The sequence below is a fragment of the Eleginops maclovinus genome, chromosome 21, assembly GCF_036324505.1.
Source record: "Eleginops maclovinus isolate JMC-PN-2008 ecotype Puerto Natales chromosome 21, JC_Emac_rtc_rv5, whole genome shotgun sequence".
NCBI lineage: Eukaryota > Metazoa > Chordata > Actinopteri > Perciformes > Eleginopidae > Eleginops > Eleginops maclovinus.
Genome location: NC_086369.1, coordinates 7,078,410 through 7,100,221, shown reverse-complemented (window position 1 = coordinate 7,100,221; position 21,812 = coordinate 7,078,410). Strand labels below are relative to the sequence as shown.

General features: G+C 39.0%; 1 protein-coding gene across 1 annotated transcript; it reads left to right on the top strand.

Moving 5' to 3' along the window:
* Positions 1–629: 629 nt before the first annotated feature.
* apbb1ip (amyloid beta (A4) precursor protein-binding, family B, member 1 interacting protein) lies at positions 630–21,767 on the top strand. The gene is made up of 14 exons (XM_063912544.1): positions 630–860; positions 5,454–5,513; positions 6,311–6,398; positions 6,595–6,881; positions 8,383–8,460; positions 10,806–10,965; positions 15,006–15,127; positions 16,146–16,220; positions 16,329–16,472; positions 16,838–16,948; positions 19,517–19,615; positions 19,713–19,836; positions 19,929–19,990; positions 20,715–21,767. The coding sequence occupies exons 2-14, from the start codon at positions 5,454–5,456 to the stop codon at positions 21,327–21,329; spliced, it is 2,025 nt and encodes a 674-aa protein (XP_063768614.1). The 5' UTR covers positions 630–860; the 3' UTR covers positions 21,330–21,767.
* Positions 21,768–21,812: the final 45 nt, after the last annotated feature.

Sequence of the window (21,812 nt, the reverse complement as noted above, 5' to 3'; positions counted from 1 at the left end):
TATCTGTGTCTGCCAGGTCAGATAAGAGCCAGGGGCTATTCATAGCCTGACAGCTTGTCTTTTCTTGGTTCCCCCTGAAGATAACTGACCTTGTTGCACCACACCAGTGTCTTAGGATATTTCTTCCTGATGTTAAGAATAAATAACATCTTGATTTTAAGTTAAAGCAAGTCCTGTATGCCAAGGAGTGTTTAAAACTTGTACAGCGAATGATTCTATATGTATCTTGAAGGAACACTGTATTTATCTGAAGAATTCAGAACATTGGAGCTCAGCTTGACTCTGGTGTTTGCCGCTGTGACGTGCTACACTACCACTCCTGTCTAAAGCAGTAAATCAGTTTCAACGAGGTGAATTATTAACCAAGACCGCCAAATTGCCCATGCTGAATCAGCCGTTCTCTCGCTCCCACCGAGACCGCTCTTTCATTTTTCAACCTCCAAATACTTCATCATCTGCTCAAGGGGTTGTCAATCAGCGCCATGATTGGAAGCCACATCAAACTCCTCTGCAGATTTCCCCTGCATGGTTCGCGTTTCAAACAGTTGCAATACAATGCAGATAAGGAGGCTGTGGAGAGGGACGACCCAGCGCTGCCCAGACAAGACTGTTGTGAAAGTGTTGAGCTTTCAGAAGGAATGTAGTGACAGGTCTAGACCTGAACTTCCGCATTAAGCAGGAAGAAGTCAAGAGTCAAGACCCAGATGCAATCCACATCAACACACCCAAAGCCGCCTGTATATGACTGTTTTGTGGGTCGTGTGCTTTATTAGAGAGGAGTAATTTCAGGTCGAACTGACATCCATGAAGCTGTTATCTCGAAACTAACTGGTGAAACTTGGATTTTTACATTTGGAAAGGTGAGTGGTGAGGGGAGTCATCTCTGCTAGAGTAAGTTGGATGTTTCAGTTGAACAACCACAGCTGCTTTTGTTCTGAGCGTTCATATCTTTGAGTGATCTGTATATGAATTATTTTTATGTTTTAGTGACTGGATGTCACATAAAATATTTGTTCTCCTCTTGCGGGAAGAAAAATAAACATGTTGCTAATCATACATTACTGAAAATCTTAGACATCATGTCATATCCTAGATACCGACTGTTAAAAGTTGTCAGATTATATAATAGTAGCAAACAAAACGGCTATTGTTACCCAAAATGATTTTGTTCTTATGAGATAAGGTTGCTGTATTAAGTCAGTCATTAGGATATTTCAATATAATGAAAAAGGGACTAAGTTCATATGTCTTGTCTGCTTTCAAACTGGGTGGACCCGGCTCTAATTTCACACTGCTGTATGACTCAATAACCACATGAAACTGATAGGGTTGGACTCTTATTTTAAAACTATGTGCTGTCAGTGACGATAGGAACATGTTGTACATTTTGGCTTTTGAGATGTGATTAGATAAAAGAAAAACTGGCCCGAATTCCTTATAAACAGTGTTTCATGGCAAAACTCTGTTTGGAATACATGAGTAAAAACCTTTAGGTTGATAGTTTTTGAGCTGCTGTCAAGCCAGAAGATGCTGAATATACGTTTAGACAGACTGTCAAATGACTCATGTGCAGAGGGGATTTTATGTAAAGGGAAAAATGTGGAGGATTATGTAAATCGAACCCTTCTGGAAATTAATGTACGCGTTTGATTTCTACAAAAGCACATACTCCCTTCAGCAAACATAGATATGATCTTGTGTATTGCTAAATGTCAGATGTGATTCGTGGTTTTATTCAGCTCTTGGTTTTTGTTGCGAACCCGCTTATTTGTCTACTTTACAGTACCCAAGTAAAGATATTTGAGCTGAGTAAGAGAGGGAGTTTCTTTACATTATGGTAAACATGCTGTGCTTTAATATGACCACTTAAGAGTTTTGTCTGGTTTCTATTTTCTCGTCTGAGGCTTGAATTACACATTTGTTGATTTAAAAAAAGGGCAGAAACATATTTGAGAATATTAAGAAGGGAGTTGTTTTCTTTAAGAATGTAGATTTCCCTTGTATTTTATCTTTTGGACTCGGTATTCCTTTTGAAAACAGAAGTGCATTGGTATGTTTTCACAAATGCGTTGTGCAAATTTCATGCCCCAAGAGTTTCCAATAATATTTATAAATGCTTGACAAATTCACATATTTTCAGAGCGTCTCTGCAAAGAGGCAGTGACCAACTTTTATGATTGTGTTCCTTCAGGCTGCATATTCTTCCAAGGTAATGTGAATATGAATATAAACTTTGTTTTACAGTAAGAGCTGTGATCGACGGGATACTGAATTATTCTAGTATTCCCTTCATCTAACCTTACCCAGGGCAATTTACACTTATATCAGATTAAAATGCAAAACTTAGTTTCCATTTGGGCCCTTTATGCATCAGTAATATTTTTGCAAAATACCCTTAGTCATGCCATGCTTTTCCATCTAACTATGAAGTTTTCCAATACTGCTGATAACAATCTTTTGCATGATTTCACAAAAGAAACACTTCAGCTTTGAGCCAGCCTCAAATGTATAGTTTTTTTGTTTAACATGTTACAAGTTTAATAAAAGGTTATACTGATATTCTCATATGATTGTGTTGACAACAGATTAACACCTTAATTGCGGTTCCCCCTGTTCTTGTTTCCATTGTCACACTTACAAAAGAAACATACTTGCCTAATTTGAATGTTGATGGGTGAGTTAAGTTCACGGAGGAAGTGATTATGAAAACTCCCGTCAAGTACTGACCAATGCTACAATCAACATCCCTGATTGAGAGTTTGAAGTGCTTCATTTTATGCATTTGGCCTTGTAACACAGCTATCAAGAGTGACCAAACTGACTTACCCAATGAAAACACCCAATGAAAGTGGCCTCAGATGCGCACTGTGTTACAGTATGTGTGTTGACCAAAGCCATATGCGGTCGTTGTAGTAAGATCTGTTGTATTGTGGTGCTCACAACATTCAATGATATGTGAGAATTTAAATAATTGAAGAACCGCGGTCATAAAAGACTATTGGGAGTGCATCACTATGTTTTTGTTCAGCCATTAGGGAAATGATGCATTGGCCCAGGAAAGTTATGTTTCATACCTTTTGAAATTTAAAATGATGTGTGTGAGGAAACAATATTATTAAGGCCGCAGGTGGCTGTTCATGTCACCATTTCCTACACAATTTCAACATTGCAAGCGACAGGAAATTCGCTCTTCACCACTTCCCTCTAGGGGCGTTACATTTTTTTTAAACAGGGGTGGAGTTGGCCCACAACTAACAACCTTTAAAAAATACACACATACAATATTCACATAGAAGTGTTTGCCTGACACTCAAATAAGTAACACGCCTTGTGCTAAAGTATCCCAAAGTCACAGAGAGATACCGCAATCTAATATCTTTACAAACCCATTTATGGTATCAGTAGATACAGATTAAGTTGACTTAGCTTCAAACTATATTTGCACACTCCATCTGTTGGATATTGGAACAATATTGATTCATTCCAACATCCAAATGAGATTTCACTGTATGAACTTTTTCCTGGAACACAATCAGTCACTCCTGTCTCCTCTGCAACATTTCCTCATTTATTTTTTGGGCTCTAAAAGTTAGAAACTTGACAGATTCCAAACTTTAGTAAGTAAAAGCAGCATTCACACTTAATTAGAGATAGTATAAAGCAGACTTGAAATGTTGTTATATACATAATCATTTATCTACGATGGATAAAATGTTATCCGTTAACTTAAACCAACAAGAGTAAAGAGTGTGTGGAGCTTGTTTTTAGGTTAGTGACTTCTAGGAAACTAACATGAGGCCTGTGAATTAATAATGGCTTGAAAGTGTGTAGCCACTAGCTCAAGACATCGGTTTGAGTCATGCATAAGCCATCACTCGAAACCAACAAAACGTTGACCTAACCCCAGCTAATTTTAATATTAACCATAACACAACCACATTCAACTGCAATAATAATACGAGTGTGAAAAAATGTCCCGCTTTGGAATAAATAAAGTATTTCTGATAGCCTTACTATACTATTATGAATCAAAGAGACCAACTGAGTTCTGCGGACAAGTCATAGATAGGTTTTGATATAATAAGACTCAGAGTACAAAGCCGTGCTAGTCACTCTGAGGCACATCGGTGTGCTAACATTTAGCATGCCATCAATTGGTAATTAGTATCAAATGGTATCTTATGGTTAAAAGTTGTTTTTACAGGTTTTACTTCATAAGATAGATTTTTCAGTATTTTTAAAATGATACCTGATGATGGCGCATGATGGAAAGTCAGAGAACCACTATCATCAATATACAAAGTCTTGATACCATTACATGTTACTGTTTGTACTATACTGTTTGTACTAATTACTGTTTGTACTAATTGCTGTTTGTACTAATTGAGTTGTTGAGAAACTTAAACATGACTTAATGAAGGCACAACAGAAAAAGTATTGGTCAAATGTAAGGTAATGGTAATCCATGATGTGGTTTCCATTTCTATCCGAAGTAAAGTGTGTGTTAATATGTCCTTCACGGTAAAACTTGTTCCCTTACATGCTCAGTCATTTTAGGGCATGCTGGACCATCAACAGCACATTACATTTCTGGAATCAGTGTAACAAAAATCCCCATCAAAGCGCCACTGTGGCTGAATGAACTCCCATTGACTCCTTTGCGCTACTGGTCATGTTCCACTGTAAGAAAACAGGGACTCTGTGTGTCTTTAGGATTGATTTCAGGAATAAAACAGTCCACGGCCTATTCAATTTCAGAGTGAAAATACTAACAATTTCAAGGGGGTATTTAAACAATCTGAAGCAGTCACATAAATGAGCCTTGACATTTGAATAACAATGTATAACTTCAGGGATTTTTCTAAATATGAAGTATCCTAAACCAACTGTGTGTCACTTTGTTTTATTGTAAGCATGTACAGTGATATTAAAGAGTATCTGTGGCTGGAACTTAGAAAGCAGAGGTCTGGTAAAAAGAAGTACAACTTACTTCTAAATCTGCAAAACAAAAATAATATTGCACTCCCATATTCAACATGTGCAACAAGACTCAACAAGTTCTGGCAAAAAGTGAATGCCTTGAAGTTATGAGTACAAGTACTTTCTTGCTTCACACTGAGTGGAGATGATAACATAGCCTCAGGTCACATACAGTATCTGCACACATTACAAACAAAGGATGCAGTACTGTGTCCCACCGCTGGCTGTGAAACATGTTTGTGGATCTAACAGTTGTGTCACCATGTAAAACGAATTTACCTCAACCGTATCCCATCAATGGAAATGATTTGCTTCCTTGTACCACCATTCAATACAGCTCATTGAAAAACATGCTGTCCCAACAGTTCTCTTTGGGGTTATCAGGTTGTTGTCACATGGCAAAATAGTTAACCGTCTGATGTTTGAGTTATTTTTTTTGTCTGACTCTTTTGTGTTGTCGTTGCTTCAAACAGATGGATGACATTGATGCCATGTTCAGTGACCTGCTGGGGGAGATGGACCTCCTTACTCAGGTGAGATAAGATAGTTGTCATGGCAGCTATGGGCATCATTTTTTGGAATATTTACAATATCTTATTATGTATCACTTATGGATTATTACCTCCTATAATGTGCTTTTATGGAAGTGAATGTATTGCTGTTTCTTTTTGAGGCAGTAATAAATACCTTATCCTACTCCACCATATTACTTTGCTTTTTGTTTTGTGGGAAATATCTCATGCGACACATGCTGAACGCAACAACACATTCTCTGGACTCCCCATGGTTAATCCTCTGACCTTATACCTTAAATAGACTTCTTCCTTTTGAGACAGACGACAAACTCACTTAAACCCACCATCGATCACTGAGACACTCTAGACTGTCGAGCGCAGACACAACAGGGGGAAACACTCTTTGCGGTCATCCAACAACCATAACTTACACACTCTTTTAGGGGGGAGGTCAAATGGCAACAGCCAGCAAGAGATTAGACTTTTTTTTTGAAAATCCCTGCTGAGCACTTTGATGTTGTTTTCCAAACCAAGCAGTCATTGTAAATCACTTCTATGTTGCCAGGGGGGGGCTTAATACAACACATAGAAATCCTTTTATGTGTACTTCTTAAAAACAGATGTAACATTAGACAACGTTATACTTTCTCACATGAGGTTTCAAGGTTTCAAGGTTTTATTGGTCATATAAATGATGTTTGGTGACAGAGAATGAATGGTGGTTTATCGCACTTGGCCTCTGGGGGTCTTATTTCTGTACAGATAATATATTCATGCTCTTATAAACACACTGCCATGTTTGTTCTTCCCTATAGAGTCTCGGTCAGGAAACTGTACCTCCTGCGTCCCTCCCCAGCACCAACAAGGAAACCAACTTCTCCATGAGCTACACTGACCTGAATGGTGACTTAACAATGTGTCTGTCATAACTAAGTGTGTAGAAATACTACAAAAAGAAAAGAACTAGAGCTACCAAGTTCCCTCACTGGTCAAATACTCTGACAGTGAGGTAACAAGAATAAATAATGAATTAAACTAAAATGTGATACTGATCCTATGTCAGTTCCTAACAAATAAACAGATTTCCTTCTAACATCAGAGTCCCTCCATGAATTGGAAGACACCGATTTGGATGCACTCATGGCTGATTTGGTTGCTGACCTGAGTGCGACGGAAAAGAAACTTGCAGCAGAGATGCAAGGTGGGAAGGTGCCGTCACCTCCCCCGCCTGACCTGCCACCGCCGCCTCAAGGCCTGAGCACCGGTCCCGCCTCCTCACTCGTTTCCCCAGCATCACCAGCGATCAGCACCAGCAGCAATGTTAGCACCCCGACCTCCTCCACCACCTCACCTTTACCACCTCCTCAGACTTCAAAGCCTACAAGGGTGAGTCAGCTAGTTTGTAAAATGAGAGTAGCATCATTGCATTACCTTTTGACTTCTCTACAACATTTAAGAAGTGAGAGTTTTAAACAAGAGCAATAGAGAGTTTCTTTTGGTTGATATAGTTTGAAAAACAAATGCTGGCTATCCCAGATGTGAGATATTGAAAAAGAGGGCTCTTAAAGTGTAATAGCAAGAGCAACAATGCTATAATCTCTGTGTGTCTTGATTTATCAAGAAAACTCACTTCCTGAGCCATGCGTGACTAGACTCTGTTACAAGGCAAACACCACCAATTCCCAGCATATATGTTTCTAGTGATTTCTTTGTGGAACTGGGAAGAGTGGTATTGCTCTTATAACAGTTGAGACAGTGAGATCATGGCAAAATTGTTCCTGGATGGAGGCATCTGTTACAGTTGCAGAGACGTGTGATGCGAAACAGCCATGATCTGTCTGGAACAGATCAAACACATGCAGCATGAGGCAGGAAAAAGTAACAGGATCAATACGAAAGGTTGGGGAAGGGGAGTGGCAGTGGTGAGGTGGGGGGAGCCAGACTGGAGCTTATTGCTTTAGCAGTGCTTGTTACTTCATCCCTCTGAGGTAAAATCACCATCTGTGCTGAGGCAGAGAATGTGTCATTGTTAGGAAGAGGTGTGCAAGTTCATTAAAACTGCACTGTAGGCAGAAGTTATGAACCAAAGGAATGGGTATCCTATTCCTGCTAATGGAGATTTTGGAGATTACATCTAATGTCTCAAATGAAATTTCCAAATGCACATTTCACACATGAAGTTACAAACCTATAATTAAACACTCCACCTCCTGTGCGGTAGTTAAAGTGCTACATCTGCAAAAAATGATCTCCAAAGATTAAAATACTTCCCTCTCGCTTGGCACCCTTTTAAAGCATATCTCAACATTATGGGAATTACAGCTTTTGGCTTTTGTCATGAGTAAGATAAGAATGTTAATTCCACATTCTTTAGCAAACTTTCACTAGCAAGCTGAAGCCATAGCCTAGCTTAGCATAAAGACTAGAGACGGGGAAAAAGCTAACCTGGCTCAGTTTCAGAGGGATGATAAGATTTCAGAAAGATTTTTTATATCGATTAAACAAAAGAGATATATGGTATAATTACTCTGCTGCTAGGTTTGAGTTGGTTTCCTTTGAAAAGAGTCAGGATTACTGTTTCCCCCCTAGCCATCTTTATGCTATGCTAAGTTAACAGACTGATTCTTGTAGCTTCCTATCTTTTTGTAAAAATATGAAAGTGCTTTCAATCTTTTAATCAATACACAAGTGCAGTTTCTGACATCAAAGATGATTTCTCTGTGTAGTTTGCCAAAGTATGGTAGCGTAGATTTAACACAATGACGCTAATATATATGTATACTGTATGTATAACCCCGTATACACTATACAGTGTATACGGGGTTATACCACTCAGTGGTTGAACCTCTATTTGCACCATAATGTAATGTATCTTTGTCCTATTTAGGAGGAAATCGAGGCGCAGATGAAAGCAGAAAAAATCAAGCTGGCTCTTGAGAAGCTCAAGGAAGCTAAAGTAAAAAAGGTAAGAAAGCTAGACACTGTACTTTACTCCTCTGATCTTACATCCACTGGCAACATAAAATGTTGTGAATTACGGCTACAAGGACATCACTGTAAAAGACAAAATGATCAAAGATAGTTTGGTTCTTTCTTTTCCTTTGGAAGAGCCATCAATCATAGTATTGGATGGCTTCTTTCATGTAGCTAACTTCCTGCAGGACAGCACTGTTTCCCTTCTTTGGGTGATGTGGACACACAGCTTCAAAGCATTCAACCAAAGAACAGACATGTAGTGTTGTATGCAAAGCTTCTTATCAAGACGTGCAATCCACAGACTAGCGCTTCCATCATAAGTGATACGATTGATGATATGACTTCCTCGGTTTAGCTGAGAAGCCTTATAATATATGGTTGTGAATGCATTTATGGCCTGTTGGTTTTTTGTTTTTTTATAAATGCTTCAAAAAAACAGAACAAAACTAGCAAAGAAATATCGGAAAGAAACCAGTAAAAACGGCTTTTACAATTTGCCAAATGTGTGGATGCTGAGGAAACAGAGCACAGGCCACTTTCACAGGAACATCTGTTCCAATGGTGTTAGACGCGGAGGAGCAAGGTGCGCCTCAGTGGTTTCAGAACAACCAACTGTGGGTAGAGGCCTTTGAGTTTTCAGATAAACCAACTGATTCCGGATCCAGCTTTCGACACGGATCATGTATTATAAATATAACTGCCTTGCATGAGGAAGTTATGTAAGGAGGAAAAATAATCCATATCCAGTGACATTTCATTCAACTACATGCTGAATGCATATTGTATTGCAGGGAATGTCAAGCCAAGGTACATGTGATCTAACACTATAAATACTATTGTGATAAAATCTTTTATGACACAAGCCGAGCGACTGGCTGACCTTGGTTCTGTAAAACTTCTCAGCTTCCAATATGTGGATTTCTTTCAGATGAGAGTAAGTGCAAAGCCATATGAGCCTGTGAGGAAAGCATTGGTCTGCTCCAGAGCTAAATTAATTTCAGGCCACTGCAAAAAGGGACAAATACAATGTGGAGAAAATTACCTAAAAAGCCAAATGAGTTCAACCAGAATAGTGAGATAGAAATGCTGCATCTCTAACCGTCTTAGGAAGCAGAAACAACCATTTACTGTACATAGCCTGTGATTACACTGGATAATAAACGAGCTGCATGTGCTTCAAGGATTCACTTGATACAGACACCTGCTGCTGTCCATGGCATGTTTTAACTTCAATCTGTCTTGTAGGTGATATCATCTTATTAGAACCAACAATTCACAAATCCAGCAATTTTACAGAGGGCCTGCAATTGTCCTTAACTGAGGCTATTTCAACTACAAATACATAATACATGTATTACAAGCACTAAAACACATTGCTAGTCATATTTCTAGTGGTACTCACCTAGAAATATCAAGTTGCTTGGTGTACTTTATAGACTATTCCATGTCCAATAAATGAATTTGACTGATTCATAAATGAATGTTATTGTCTTTTAATTAACAATGTAAATGTCAAAAGTAGGGGAGAGTGGGGTAAGATGAGCCATCTTTTCCTTATGTTGTCAAAATGACAAGTCCAATGACAACAACAACCGTTATTTCACGATGCCGTTTGTCGATCAAAGTGATAATGATGCATCTATCACAAAGGGCCATGGCAATATGACTTCTCAAAAACCATAGGCCTGTGGTTTAACTTGCCTCCGCTGCTCCACTGTTCCCCTTCGGTTTTCACTTCCTTTTCTTGCTTCCTTTTTATGCATGACGCATGGTTGACCAGTCAATATTTCTGTCTTTTGCCACTGTTCTGGTGGATTTCTCACCCTTGCCATCAGTGGCAGATCTCTCTATCTCCTTAGTCATTCTCTTGGACTTGCTTAGCATGATAGCTTTTCTACAATGTTTAAAACATAAAATACAAATCTACATTGCAATATCAATGGGGGGGGTTAAGTTCAGTGTGGCTCGATTTGCTCCACAGCCACTTTTTTGGAAAACAAACTCTCCCGCTTAGTCATTCATGCTAATGTTTAGCTAAATGATTCACATCTGGCTAAATAACCAACATGTATGAGACATATTTCCAGACCTGGATACATTTGCTTTGACAGAACAGTAATTATACCCGACATGTTAAAAATGTACTACAAGCGAAATTATGTTTGCTTCCTGAATTTATAATCACATGACAACAAATGTGCACAGTTCCCTAGATAAATGGTGTGAGCCAACTTATCCCACTCTCCCCTATTGATATAAAATGAACAGATATTACTTATTTTTGCAGAAAACGAGATTGCTATTCTTACATAATCGAGCCACTTTTTCTGACAGTTGGTGGTGAAGGTGTTGATGCATGACGGCAGCTCAAAGACTCTGATGGTGGATGAGAGGCAGAGTGTGAGAGAAGTTCTGGACAACCTGTTTGAGAAGACTCATTGTGACTGTAACGTGAACTGGAGCCTGTGCGAAACCAACCCTGAACTGCAACTTGGTGAGCTACTGCAATACCACATACCTAATATAAAGTACTATGTGGTTGACCACTGCATTTCTTTGGCTATAAATCAACCAATAATCAATTAAAATCAAACATCATCTGTACAGCATCGTTCACATGGGGAAGTGCAGCTAGCAGTTTTACATATAGGCCTACCGTAACCAGCTATAATATAACTAATGACAGTGAAATTGTGAGGTATGTTTACCTTTAAAAGCTGTAAAGATATGTTGCTACATATAGGCACTCAAATCTAAAATAGCATCACTAGGTATTTTTTATCCGAAAATACAGCCCCATAAATCTGTGTGTCATCAGCATACAGATTTTGAACATGTGACATGAAACCCATACTCGGCTAAGGAGGGTTTACGACCATTGATAAATCCATCCACAAGCACCATTGATTGTAATGTGTTGCCAGGAGTTGATACCATAGTGGTTCAATCTGTGGTCATTTTATGAAATATGAGCTGTTTAAAACACTTTGGAAGGTAAAGTATTTTCAGGCGAAAAATTCAAATACTTCGGCGCATTTCCAGCAGCAGTTTGAAACGCACCAAAGAACTACGTTACGTAAATAAGCAACTACCAAAATGTCAGTAAAAGGAACCACAAAATATACCAATACATAAACACCTTTGTTGAGATTACAGAAATACAAGTGAACTTGGCAGAAAATGTACCAAGAGAACCAGAAGAAATAGGAATAAGAGAACTAGATTTCAAGTAGAAACACATGCGCACACAATATGCAGGGTGCAATATTTCATTTCGGTCCAAGTGATGAACTGTGTTTTTATTGGCACGATGGCAGCCATACTGCATCGAGCTCACAATGAAACATTACACACACACACACACACACACACACACACACACACACACACACACACACACACACACACACACACACACACACACACACACACACACACACACACACACACACACACACACACACACACACACACATTTTGCTTTATCGGACACTGTCAGTCATCCTCATTCGGAAATTGAAGCCTTATGATCTCAATCCTCCATCTGAGCTGTCCGTGCTGTATCTAATTGAGCTGCCGGACCTCACTCATTACCATCTGTTTTTCTCTGGTTTATAAAATCCTCATCAGATTGTTACGGAGATAAAACCTGTTTTTAAAGAGTGAATCGAATGGGGAGTCATATTACACCTTCCCTAAGCTGTTTTGATTAGATACTGGTGGTAAAGTCATTAACCTCTGTGAGTACTTAAATAAATGTCAATATTATTTTGCCTGCAATCACATTTTAAGTAATTGTATATGCAGCCTAAACTGTGAACACTATTAATGGATAAGTCTGGATTTAATATTCAATTTTTCCATCCAAATCCATTAGAAAACTTCCCAACACGCTATTTTATTAAAAAAAAGAGGGATAAATAATACGAAAAAATGCTTGGCACTAGTTTAAGGAAAAAGTTACTAAGACAGGATGAAAAGGGCATTTTTGTGGACTATCTTCAGCTTTTGGTTTATACTTATTTGGCATGTTAGTGGGCTATTAACTACAGCTTTGTGTATGTGGGATTGACTTGCCCAATACCACGGTGCATCCCACACATGTGGGTAAAATAGTTAAAGAGGACAAATGTTAGCATTTAAGAAAAATATGAAATCTCACCAGACAAATCCCTATCATGTCATAGAAAACATTTACAGACATCTGTTTGAATTGAAGCGTTGCGCAGAAACAATCCTTCCAGTAACTCCGAAAAATAACTATGAAGCAGAATTCTTTATGTATAAGCCAGGTCATAAAGCAGGAACTCACTCTTATATGTTCTGTTTATCTCATTATGCAAAAACATGATGTATGCTGCCAGTATACAACAATGAGGAAATGACTGTTTCCCTCTGGTCAAAACAGTTTATTTTTATCTAAATGATAGCCTTCGACCCGCTGTCTCACAGATTTATTTAAAGAATGTCATCCATTCAAGACGTGTAAAGTTATTTGACTTGTGAACACGGGGTCTTGTGTCTGCTCTTACTAACAAGGCAGTACGACGCTTTGACAATGGAAACTGTTAGAGTAAGCTTATTTTTAGATTCCTGTTAATTCCCCAAAGAGTGTTGTTGCATGCTTTTTTTGCTAACCTTTAAGAACAGAATGCTAAACCCAGGTCAAGCCTAATTAACACCCAAAGAGCTCAACAACAACACTTCAAACTAATCTTCCCTGTTAAATTCCCCCATATGCTCACCATGCATACTACTTTAACGCACCATGTGGTTAATGCAGTTCAAAGGGAGTTTTTTCTCCAAATAAATCACTCTAGAAGCAAAGTCACACCATGCATTTGATGACTGTAATAGTCAAACCATAGAGTGGAACCCTGGCAGCAATTTATTTAATGCCTACCTCTGGTAACCTGTAATTGGGGAGCAGGGCTGAACTACAGTGAAATGCCCGGTGCATTCTGCAGATCTATGGCACTCAGTGTGTGTGGGTGAGCCAACAGGAGGAGTGGGAGGAGGAGGGGGAAGTGCTCCTTAATGTGTTTTCGAGGTTTTGTGCCATTTAAAGTGCTCCCAGCGTGATGGGGAGGGTTGCGTTTTATTGAGCCCTTCCTTGATTCATCCCATTTGAAATAGACAATTGTACAGCTGTGAAACCGACTCTGAACCAGCTGATTTCAAGATTTCGTGAAGGGGGGGAACTACTGAACATATGGTAAAGCATTTGTTTTGACGTGATTTACGGCACAACTCTAAAAAGAGGGGACATAGAGAAATATTATGTGAGATTAAAGTAGAAGCAGATTCTGGTTTAAACGGTAATGTAACCGTGTGAGAGTTATATGGATTCAGAAGACAGTCTCCAGAGAATTAGTATTAGTGTTTGAATGTGCAGAAAAACATTTATTTTAATTACTATGTTTACTGCAGAGGTGAATAGTAAGCAAGTATTAAAGTAAATGATACATCGCAACCAACCAAAACTATATATAGTTGGATCAGCTTCAAAAACGTATACACAATGATATGGTCTTCATAGAAAGGGACAATTTTACAGTGATACGTAAAAGGATTTTGTCACAATCTGTCTTTTTTTTTCCCGTTTTACTTTGAAAAGTGTTATGTCTGCTGTTACTTCCTGTCTCCGTGTTTCCCTCCTGTTTGTATTCACCTGGTGCTTCTGTGTTTTCTCTTCCCTTCTCACCTGTGCCTTGAGATTAGTCTTGCTGGTATTTAAGTTCTGTTTGTCTTTCAGTTGTTGTCAGATCCTTGATGATGTTGAATGCTCAAGTTGAGAGTTCTTGTTTTGGGTTTTGCGCCCTTGCTTTTGCCTGACAAATAAAGCATTTTATTCAACTTGTGCTGCACTTGGGTCCGCTCGCAAGCCCTGACAGAAAGCTCTTACCACAACTGAAAGACAAACAGAACTAAAGACCTGCAAGAATAATCGCAAAGACTACACACAGGTGGGGAGGGAGGAAAAACACAGGAGCACTAGCTGAATACAATCAAGGTAAGCAAACAGGAGGGAAACACAGAGACAGGAAGTAAAAACAGACATAGGAGGGTGAACACTTTTCAAAATAAAACAGGAAAACACACACAGATCTTGACAGATTTGACCTATACATCAACTCTGTATACTGAATATGGTCTGTGTAAAGATATATATAAATAAATATGCTTCAGAAATACTTGGAATGCACTTCTTTTCTGTGTGAACTAGACAGGGGACTGTCTAAGCTCGTACACATAAAAAGAACCCTCTCCTACTAACAGTACCAGATGTATTAATAATGGCAAAAACATTTCCAAAAATAAAGCAGACCTTACAAATATATTAACACTGTGATACATCATAAAAAGATCAGTGGATCCTAGATCACTCTAATGGTCACCACGATTGTTTCATTTTTCTACAAATCAAAAGTTTTGCCACAGGAATTCACATTGTGCTGCCATCCCATACGAGTTAGAACATCTGAATACTACAACTTCTAGTTCACTGACATTACATTTTTTTTTTTTTGACAGAACGTACGTTTGAAGACCACGAGAACCTTGTGGAGCCTCTCCTAGCATGGACAAGAGACAGCGAGAACAAAGTCCTCTTCCAGGAGCGAGAGGAAAAATACGAGGTTTTCAAAAACCCACAGGTTGGTCTCTTATTGTCTGCATCTTTATATACTTCTCTAAAGAAGTGACCAGAAGTGATGTGCGTGTGATATCTGTCCAACACTGGCTAGTTCATTTTTCCTGGCCTGGGTTTGTGAAGATCTATCTCCTCATTTTGTGTCAGCTCATTACCATTTGGCTATTTTCACTGATGAATTGTTGCCTGAATCATCATATGTCTTTCTTCCACGCAGGATGACTCTTTACATTGATGCCCTCACTGTAATATATCAAACTAAACGGCTTCAGGCAAATGACAGGCAGAGTTTGGCATGTTTGTTAATATAATGGGACCCTTTGTAATCGCACAATGTATTTAATGGATTCGGTCTGTTGGCAGAGACAAATAGTTGTTGGAAAATAGTGAGATATTCTCATTTTTAAAGTACTCCATCATGTCTTCCACATTCTCTAACAAAAGGACACTCTGTTTTATACAGTTCATCCCTATCAGTGTACAATTTCAGCTTTCAACCAGAGCTACTAAAATAGAATTCTCTTTTGGGCTTTCACCCGCCACAATGAAAACATATGCCCAGACTATGATGTGAAATCAAGCCCAGTCACACTGGGACAACGTGTAGGGGTTTTTGAAAGCTAAAATAAATATTTAAGATGTTTTTGTTCAGATATTTAATATGAGAAAATGTTCTTGGTTTTTCTAGAAATAACTATAATTTTTTTAAATAGTATGAGTAGCTAATCTAGTTAGTAGAACAGGCTTTAAGACATAGCACTGCTTTGAGCTAGGTGCTAAAGTGAGCATGCTAACAGGCACACGACAACGCTAACATCCTGATGTTTGTTTAACATGTCTATTGTTTACTATGATGAGTTTTAATGGTAACAGCTGCTTAACACAAATTAGAGTTTTGAAATAACCTACATGTCAATACTTCTCATATTTGTTGAGACTTTTCATAATTGTAAACTTGCCTGTGGCGCTAAAGGAAAGGCTAGGAGATTCAGTAATGCTCTTTTGATGATTTATTCCTGCAGAACTTTTATCAATGGAAGAAGGATACGAAATCTCTCAAAGACATTAAAGACCAAGACAAGGAGTTACTAATTCAGGTAAATAAACTCATGAACACTCACACAAACAGTATAAGTGGAATATTTTCTTGACCGTTGCGCCAGCTCCTCACATTGACCCCTTTCATCCCTTCTTTAACTCTGCAGGAGAACTTCTGCGGGTCTTCCATCATTGTGCCTGATCTTGAGGGGGTGATGCACCTCAAAGAAGACGGCAAGAAGTCCTGGAAACCACGGCTCTTCCAACTGAGGGCCTCTGGAATTTATTACGTGCCCAAAGGGAAAACCAAGGTCAGGGGTCATGAGGGGACGTTTTGAATGGCAAAGATCAGGATATAATCTCACATCCAACAGCTAAACCCTCTTACCCTGCATATATTGGATTAGATTCAAGAAATATTTGAAACCTTATTAAATATAAAAGGTTGATTTCACTGGGCCTATAAAGTCCTTGAGTAGTCTTTTTTCATGCATCGCTGAATGTAACCACATCTTTAATTCCCTGCCCAATTCCAAAAATATATTTACTTTATAAACAACTTAAAGCACTAATGCAGGACATTATGCTCCCAGCACTGGACTTGTAGTGTAGTAGATTATCATTCAAATTCAACACTACAGAACTTCTAATATGAACTAATATTTGTGTTTTTCAGTCATCCCGTGACCTGGTCTGCTTTATCCAGTTTGACAATGTAAATGTCTACTTGGGTAAAGACTTCAAGAGCAAATACAAAGCCCCAACTGACTTCTGCTTTTTTCTGAAGGTAAGTTAACTTCAAATTGCTCCATTCCTGTAGCAACTCAAGTGCTTGAAACACATATTTATAGAAGTCTATGAGAAAAAATACCCTTCTTCTTACTTTATTTATAGCCTCAATCTGTAGCTACAAGTCATCTCCAGTGCAGCATGATGTTTAGCTTTTAATCTATGGTCACATTCAGAGTAAAAGGTCTATGCTGAGGCACTTTTTACGAGAACTTCCCCTTCACCAAGAATCAAGTTTTGCTGTTAAAGTAGTAGTAGTTATTTGATATGAGGCTTATGGCAAACTTGATATAATGGAAATAATAATTTAGTCGATTTGTTCGGATAAATTGTATTGTCTGATCTGAGCAAGATGAATTTTAATTTGTAGACTATAAGGAATATCTATAGGCTAGTGTCTGTCTGTCTGTCTGTCTGTCTGTCTGTCTGTCTGTCTGTCTGTCTGTCTGTCTGTCTGTCTGTCTGTCTGTCTGTCTGTCTGTCTGTCTGTCTGTCTGTATTGTACTTTCTGAGTGTATGGTCAGCCACAGCTGCTTACTTGGCTGAAAACAAGAAATGCAATAAATAGTTTAATTTGAAGAAGTGAAAGGAGTCGCTTTTATCCGACTTAACTGAAAGTGGTGAGAAAGAAAGATGGCCACTTAAGCAGTTCCTAATATTTCTCCAAATCGAGTTGCTGTAAAAGCCCCATGCATTTAATTAAAACTGTAATGGGAGGTACCCACAGTACTTATTCAAGACCAAGAAAATGCTGACTAATGTGAAACAAAGCAAGAACAAGATAGTGGTACGTTTTAAAAGGAAGTGAAAGTCTACTTTTATTATCTTTCTCCCATCTTCTCAGGGAAAATCTAGAATCAGCAGATAACACACAGGATCTGTTGTTGAGGATCTGAGGAAAAAGAGCTTAGAGAGGCCTGAAACTGAATTACTTATGAGCAAAAAACAGAGTTCTCAAGGATGGATCTGAAGGAGCGGCTGACCAAGGGCAGAGGAAAATTACCTGTCGTAGTGACATTTTGGAGGGAAAGCCGGGTTTCACATGGTCGTTTCTTGTTAAGGGATCATGATGTAAAACATTTTAAAGCTACGTCAGCTGTGGTACGTAATGATGAAGATGATACAGTCATAGCTGAAGCTGTTTTCGTCTGCCAAGTTGTTCAATTCTGGTGTATTGACAGATTTGTGGGATGGTGATTACGGGCTGCTCAAAACTGTAGCAAGGATGAGCAAAACAGCTTCATGATTTTTGCTGATTTGTATTCACAGGAGCGTCCCGAGGTGATCTCTGACACCATGCCCATTATGTTTAACTGACATCAGGGTATAACATCAAAAGTCGACTTCCTCTTTAGGGGAGAGCAGTTGACTCTGAGATTAATGTCACACCCATACAGTGCACTGCAACTATCTGGTGTACACAAACTAGCATAAATCCAACACTACAATTATTCGTGCATCAAATATCTCCTACAACCTAAATCTAGCAGGATGTACCCAATGGCACGCACATTTGGCTGCGGCATTCTAATGTGTTATTTTCTAATCTGCTCATGTTCACAAATGCTATCTGGAGTATTCCAAAGAACAGGAACTAAAAAACATAGCATCAATTTAACTGGATTAGGCCACTAACACTCTGATTCTAGACTCACTCCACCCCCTTGTGGTACCTTTTAAAAGGTTGTGTAAATTGCCCCAAGTGATGACCCAGCATTGTTTAGGGTTTAAGACTACAAGTTTGAAAATGAAAAAAGTCTGAGGGTGTAGAGTTGAAAATAAATGTCGGTGAATCGAGTGAACATTAGCCGCTTCTAACATAACACACCTGCTCCCGTGAGTTTGTTGTGTCCACGTTTTGAAAAGGAACCGGGGTATAACAAAGTTCTGTTTGATCAAAACATTAGTGAAGGCTCTTAGGCACAGTCTAAGGTTTTTTATCCAGAGGGCTTTCTGTGGTAGTAGTGGACGACAGCTGGAAAGTAGGTCACAGTACCATTATGTCATGCTGGCCAACCAAAACTGCTTATTGCACATTTAATGAGCAGGGTTATTTGGGTTCAGTGGAGTTGTGTGTAACATGTGTAAAATGATTTTACCTTCACTTCCCCCAAGAGCTCAAGTATAAGCCACTGATTGCGTCAAAAATGAATTGATTAATGACTCAAATTAAGTTGACTATGGTGAAATTTCACTATCAAGATAATGTCTTTACAAAGCTGTCTCAATCCCTATCATGGTAGAGCAGTGAAACTGTAGCCTGATGTATAAAAATACTGGCTGAATTATGTAAGAAACAATGATGCTAATGTAATTTCATTTAATTACATAGGTGGATCATGTGATTTATTAATAAGTTATGTTATGTTTTACATTTAAAAAGTCCTAAAGTGATTAGATACAAATAAATAGCAGTCATTTTAAGTACATATTAAGAGTAAAAGCATGACATTTCGAGCATTATCAGGACAATATCGTAATGGTGCTTATCGTTGCATGCCTATGAAAGATTATAATAACTTAGGCTTTTAAATAACCTGTTAACCTCTTGGATTTGTCTCCACAGCACCCTCAGATCCAAAAAGAGTCTCAGTACATTAAGTACCTCTGCTGCGATGATGAAACTTCAATGAACCTTTGGGTAACCGGAATACGGATTGCAAAGGTACATTTGAACACCTTTTGCATTTTATGATAGGAAATTTTTTTCTCATCTATTGGATTAGAACTCATGCTCTGTGGTTTGTGTCTTGCTGTTCCAGTATGGTAAGTCGCTGTATGGAAACTATAAAACCGCGGAGAGGAAGGCAGCTGTCGGCTCTGCTTGGACAAACTGCAGCACTCCATCCAGCTCCAATCCATCAACACCCTCACCCACCATCAGAGGTAGCACAACACACCCCTGATGGTGTTATATTAGTTCTAAAATGTTGCCTGTACAGTATTTTTACTCATGGTGTTTCTCCTTCTCTTGACAGCTAAATCACCTAACCAGGCCAATGGTCATGTTCCCAAGGCCCCGCCAGGACCTGTTACCGAGGTACAGTTTTAGTGTATCCTTTGATTATTATTGATTCACCATTAACTGTTGGAAAATGGTGAAACATGCCATTAATTCCAAGGTAATGTCTTAGGGCCAAATTCAAATTGACAATTAAAAGAATTGCAGGACTATTAAGTTACATTTATTACATTTTCAAACCTTTTAGGGCCAGTTTGAGCTCAGACGGGTTATGCCAGTCTTTGTTAAAAAGCTTCTCTAAACTATATACTTTAATGTATGATATGGCACAATTAAAGGGGGTGGAAGCCAATCATTTCACTACATGCACTTCTACACAACATATTTGACTGAAAAACTTCACATTTATGAAACTGTGGAGAGCTTCAGGCGGGTGATGTCATGATGTCATGTTACCTCTTAACAAATATAAGTATAAATATAAGTATAGAATATAACGTACAGCTCTGCAAAAAAATTAAGAGACCACTCCAAATGGTTCTTACATTTGTATCTCTACATGCATGGCAGCTATTCCAGGGTTTGTTGAATTTCAACACAGAAATCAGTAGTTTATATAATACAATGAAACATTTTAAAAATCATTTAACTCAAAGACATATCTATAAAATGATAATGCTGAAGTGGTCTCCTAATTTTTTCGCGGCTGTATAAAGTTCATGTATAAAGTATAATCATTTTGTTGGGAAAAATATATATCTATACGTGTCAACATTTTCTACATTATGTTCTCTCTTCTCAGGACTTCGGAAATGACCAACCCCCACCTCCACCCCCTCCTATGACCAATTTCCTTCCTCCTCCACCTCCACACCAAGCCCGAGCTCCTCTACCACCTCCTTTGGCTGGCAAGAGTTCCTCAAAACCTGCCCTGCCGCAGCGACACTTGCCCACCAACTTCCCTCCACCTCCACCTGCAATGGGAGACCTTCCTCCCCCACCGATGCCCCCACCCATGGATGATGCCTTCGAGGCCCCTCCCGACTTCCTTCCACCCCCTCCTCCATCCACCGGCTTTGGTTCCCTGCCTCCTCCTCCACCGATGAACTCCCTACCACCGCTGCCTCCCCCGATGAGTTCGGACCTGCCTCCTCCACCACCAGATCCAGGGTTTTTACCTCCGCCTCCACCTCAGCCGATATTCACTGGAGCTGGAGCACCCCCTCCGCCTCCACCTCCCCCTCCCCCTCCACCTGCTGCTGCCCCAAAAGCACCGGTGCGGCCTTCCGGATCAGTGAGGAAGGTGCCTCCTGCTCCGCCAAAGAGGACTACACCATCGACGCAAGGAGAAGCGGGAGGAGGTGGAGACTTCATGTCAGAACTGATGCTGGCCATGAACAAGAAGCGCGATCATTAGCCAGAGCAAGATATTTGAGGAGTTAAAAAAAAAAGATGAACAGAGCTCGCACAGCGACTAACTTAACCATTCACCAGCTACTCTCCAACATGAAGCCAGTGGACAGCAATATGGGCTTCATCCCTTTCAGAGAACAGACGGCAACACATCCATTCTAACAACTTATCCTAGACGTAATCATGCTTGAATTAAGTAAAAGTGTAAATATTCTTAAGAACAAAGAGATTAAAACATGTTTTATGGAAGACCTGTCAAAGTTTGTTTTTGATGCTGAAAGTAGACTGTTAAAAACGTAATGGATATAATAGTGTATCAAACTGCAAAGAGACAGTTTTATGTCACGTTTGAATGGAGGGCTGTAAATATTATTTTAACTTTTCCTTATAACCATATTAGTTTCAAATGATTAAAAATGCTGAATAAAACCTGGCATAAGTATTCATGAACATCATTTATTACTGGAATGAATAACCAAGTCTCTTT

Excerpts from the sequence above, each read along its gene's own strand:
- apbb1ip (XM_063912544.1), top strand. The coding sequence starts at position 5,454 with ATGGATGACATTGATGCCATGTTCAGTGACCTGCTGGGGGAGATGGAC. Across the intron at positions 6,399-6,594 it reads GAGCTACACTGACCTGAATG|AGTCCCTCCATGAATTGGAA; the intron begins GTGACTTAACAA and ends TTCTAACATCAG. Across the intron at positions 16,221-16,328 it reads ACAAGGAGTTACTAATTCAG|GAGAACTTCTGCGGGTCTTC; the intron begins GTAAATAAACTC and ends TTAACTCTGCAG.